The sequence below is a fragment of the Asparagus officinalis genome, chromosome 1 (assembly GCF_001876935.1).
Source record: "Asparagus officinalis chromosome 1, Aspof.V1, whole genome shotgun sequence".
Lineage (NCBI taxonomy): Eukaryota > Viridiplantae > Streptophyta > Magnoliopsida > Asparagales > Asparagaceae > Asparagus > Asparagus officinalis.
This window is the reverse complement of record NC_033794.1, coordinates 33098841-33102240: the sequence shown is the minus strand read 5'-3', so window position 1 is coordinate 33102240 and position 3400 is coordinate 33098841. Positions and strand designations below refer to the sequence as shown.

The 3400-nt window shown below is 41.4% G+C and overlaps 1 protein-coding gene across 1 annotated transcript; it reads left to right on the top strand.

Moving 5' to 3' along the window:
- On the top strand, positions 839–3394 carry LOC109822563 (UDP-glycosyltransferase 88A1). Its single transcript, XM_020388781.1, has 3 exons — positions 839–1516; positions 1989–2430; positions 2870–3394. The coding sequence occupies exons 1-3, from the start codon at positions 918–920 to the stop codon at positions 3239–3241; spliced, it is 1413 nt and encodes a 470-aa protein (XP_020244370.1). The 5' UTR covers positions 839–917; the 3' UTR covers positions 3242–3394.

Genomic DNA, 3400 nt, shown 5'->3' with positions numbered 1-3400 from the left:
TTGTGCATAGTGTTTTTCAAAAAACTATAAATAGGGCTCCAAATCCTTAAGGAAATCTCATCCCAGAAACAACTTCTTATATAAGAAGAGTGAGAGAAAAAAAAAATAGAGAGAGTTTCTCCTTGTAAAGAGAGATTGTAACCCCAGAGTTTTCTCCTCATACTAGATTCTTCTATCCTTGCCCGTGGACGTAGGCAATCAAGTGCCGAACCACGTAAATCTGTGTGTCTATCATTTTATCTCTACTTTTGCTTTACTATTGCTGCGACCCTGTTCTATTGGGCCCCGGGTTTGTCCCAACATATAATTCATGGTTTTGAAATTGGTGCTATCTGTGAAATTGTTCAAAGGATGTTGGTGATCCTCAGACTGATTTTCCTTTCATAGTTGGGCTGGATTATTTTTATTTTTGTTTTTATTTTTAATTTTTCGTCATGCAGATATAAAGTTGACCTATATATAATACGTGATATGTACTAACATTTCTTTGTGCTAATAAAACTGTAATCATATACTAAATGTTAGCCAATTTCCTTGTGTTAATGATAATCAAATATTAAATGTTGAAGAATCATGATTAAGAAAATGATCTCTCAATTGGTCATTGACAACGGATGGGGAGGATCTACCCCTCTTTTTAATTTCTTACTCCATCCTTTACGTGCAAATTCATCTATAGACTCCAAGCTCCATTAATTGTGTAAACAACCCCAAAACAGTACAAATCACTCTTCGTGATCCTCACTCTCTTCGGTTGCGTGCTTGATGTCACTCAATCACATGCACAATCAAAGTCCAGTCAAACACGCAGACAGGAATCCACCTCTATAAAAGCTCAAACAAGTGCCATCATTTCATACCATCACTCTTCACACAATCACAACATTCAGACTCTCGTCGCACAGATTCGTATAACAATGAGCTCAATAGTCTTGTACCCATCGCCTGGCATGGGCCACCTAGTCTCAATGATTGAGCTTGGAAAACTCTTAACTACCCACAACCTCTCCGTCACCATTCTCATCGTCGATCCCCCTTATAACACGGGCTCCACCGCCCCATTCATTGCCTCTGTTGCCTCCGCAGACCCCTCCATCACCTTCCACCGCCTCCCTGCCGTCTCTCTCCCTTCTGACATTTCCTCTGCAAACCATGAGTTCCTTGCCTTCGAAACCCTTCGCCTCTCAAACCCAAATCTCAAAGATTTTCTCCTCTCGACGAAGAATGTTCGTGCACTTGTCGTTGATTTTTTCTGTGCTTGTGTTCTTGATATTGTAGATGAGTTGGAGATACCTTGTTATTGTTTTTATACATCGGGGGCTGGCGCGTTGGCTTGTTTCTTGAATTTTCCAAGTTTGCATTTGAGCATTTCGACTTCGTTTAAGGATCTCGGCCACACCTTGATCAATATCCCTGGCGTTCCGTCGATCCCGGCAGATCATATGCCGCTTCCGATGATGGATAATTCCGATGATGCGTATAAAGGGTTCCTCGATCTTGCTCGCAGCTTGTTCAGGTAGGACTGGTGATGAATCGAATCAAGTTGAATATATAGTGAGGTGTCCATATTTTCATAAGTTATAAAATAGGTGCAGGCAATGTTACAACTACAAGTCATAAGATATTAAAATTGAACATGTAAATGCTCGTATGTGATTGAATGTTTATAAACAAATTGCACATGTAAAATGCTCACATTTGATATTCATCTAATAAACAAATAGCAGAAGTTATTTCATTTTTCTTAAGTAAACTCCTAGATGGAATTCACTAATGAGAATCAAAACTATTAAATATTTCTCAAATAAACTTGCAGATTTTTTATTCATGCATCCAATAATAGTTCTCTCAAAGTTCAGGATGTTTTCTCGAATTAAAATAGTTTAAAAGTATTAATTGTAACACCTCTCAAAGTTCGTGTGGGTTTTCTAAAATTAAACATTACAATAATGTGAGCCATAAGATGTAATTCTCGCTATCAATTTCAGGTACGATGGAATCCTGATCAATACTTTCAGTTCACTTGAACCAAAAGCACTCGACGCAATAAACAAAGGACTCTGCTCAGCCGGTCAAAACACAACACCACCTCCAATATACCCCATCGGACCCTTAATCACATCAAACGCCAGAGCACAGAGCAACAATTCCGACTGTCTCAATTGGCTCGACACTCAACCTGATAACTCTGTCGTCTTCCTCTGCTTCGGCAGCCTCGGCCTCTTCTCCGCTGGCCAACTCAAACAGATCGCTATTGGACTTGAACGAAGTGGTCAGCGGTTTTTATGGGTAGTCAGAAGCCCACCGAGCGAGCATCCAACGATGAAGTACGAAGCGCCTCCGGAGCCAAAGCTTGATGAACTGTTGCCGGAGGGGTTTACAGAGAGAATGAGTGATATAGGACTTGTTGTTAAGTCGTGGGTACCACAGGTGAGTGTACAGATTTTATCAGAACATCCGCATAGAAACTATTTGAAATTTTTATAGACCTGTGTAGTATCACACTGTGGAATTTATGATCCTGTAATCTGATTTCAGATTATAGACCCCCAAGAGAAAAGCTTTTTTTTTTTAACTCTTTTAACCTGGGTGACATTTTTACAGATACTAACCCTGGGTGAAATTAGTGAGTCTATTTGAGAATAAAAGAGTGTAGAAAGTCCCTAAGCGAAATTAGTGAGTCTATCTAAGAATAAAAGAGTTGAGAAAGTTATCATGTGGTTCTACCCGCCAAAATCGAACTATTGGTGTAAATAAGTTCCAAATTGCGGTACTATACAGAGGTCTATGTGACTGGACCCTAATTTAAGTGTGTTTTATGGTTTAAAGCATCCCATTCCTAGACTTTTCTGATAGTTGTATTCTGCAGGTGGAGGTGTTGAACCACAGAGCGGTGGGCGGATTTGTGACACACTGCGGGTGGAACTCGGTGCTGGAGGCAGTGTGTAGTGGGAAGGCGATGGTGGCATGGCCGTTGTACGCAGAGCAGAGGTGGAATAAGGTGTTTCTGGTTGAGGAGTTTAAGCTGGCAGGGGAGATGAGGGGGTTTGAGGAGGGGATGGTGACGGCAGAGGAGGTGGAGGAGAGGGTTAGATGGCTGATGGAATCGGAGGAGGGGGAGGAGCTTAAGAGGAGGACGGCTGCGGTGAGGAAGGCAGCCAAGGCGGCGGCGGGGGAAGCAGGGTCGAGTTATAGAGAGCTGGAACAGCTTGTGAAGATCTGGGGGAAGACTGCTGAGTAGTTGTGGAGTACAAATTATATCAGAGCGTCCTGCAATGTTAACATTTGGACTCCATACCTATTTGTATAGTGCAGAACACTCTGATAGAATTTGTAGGATAAATTGCAAAACTTCTTACAGGTTCAGTTTGTGAAAGATTGAGAAAGTTGCTTGTTTGTC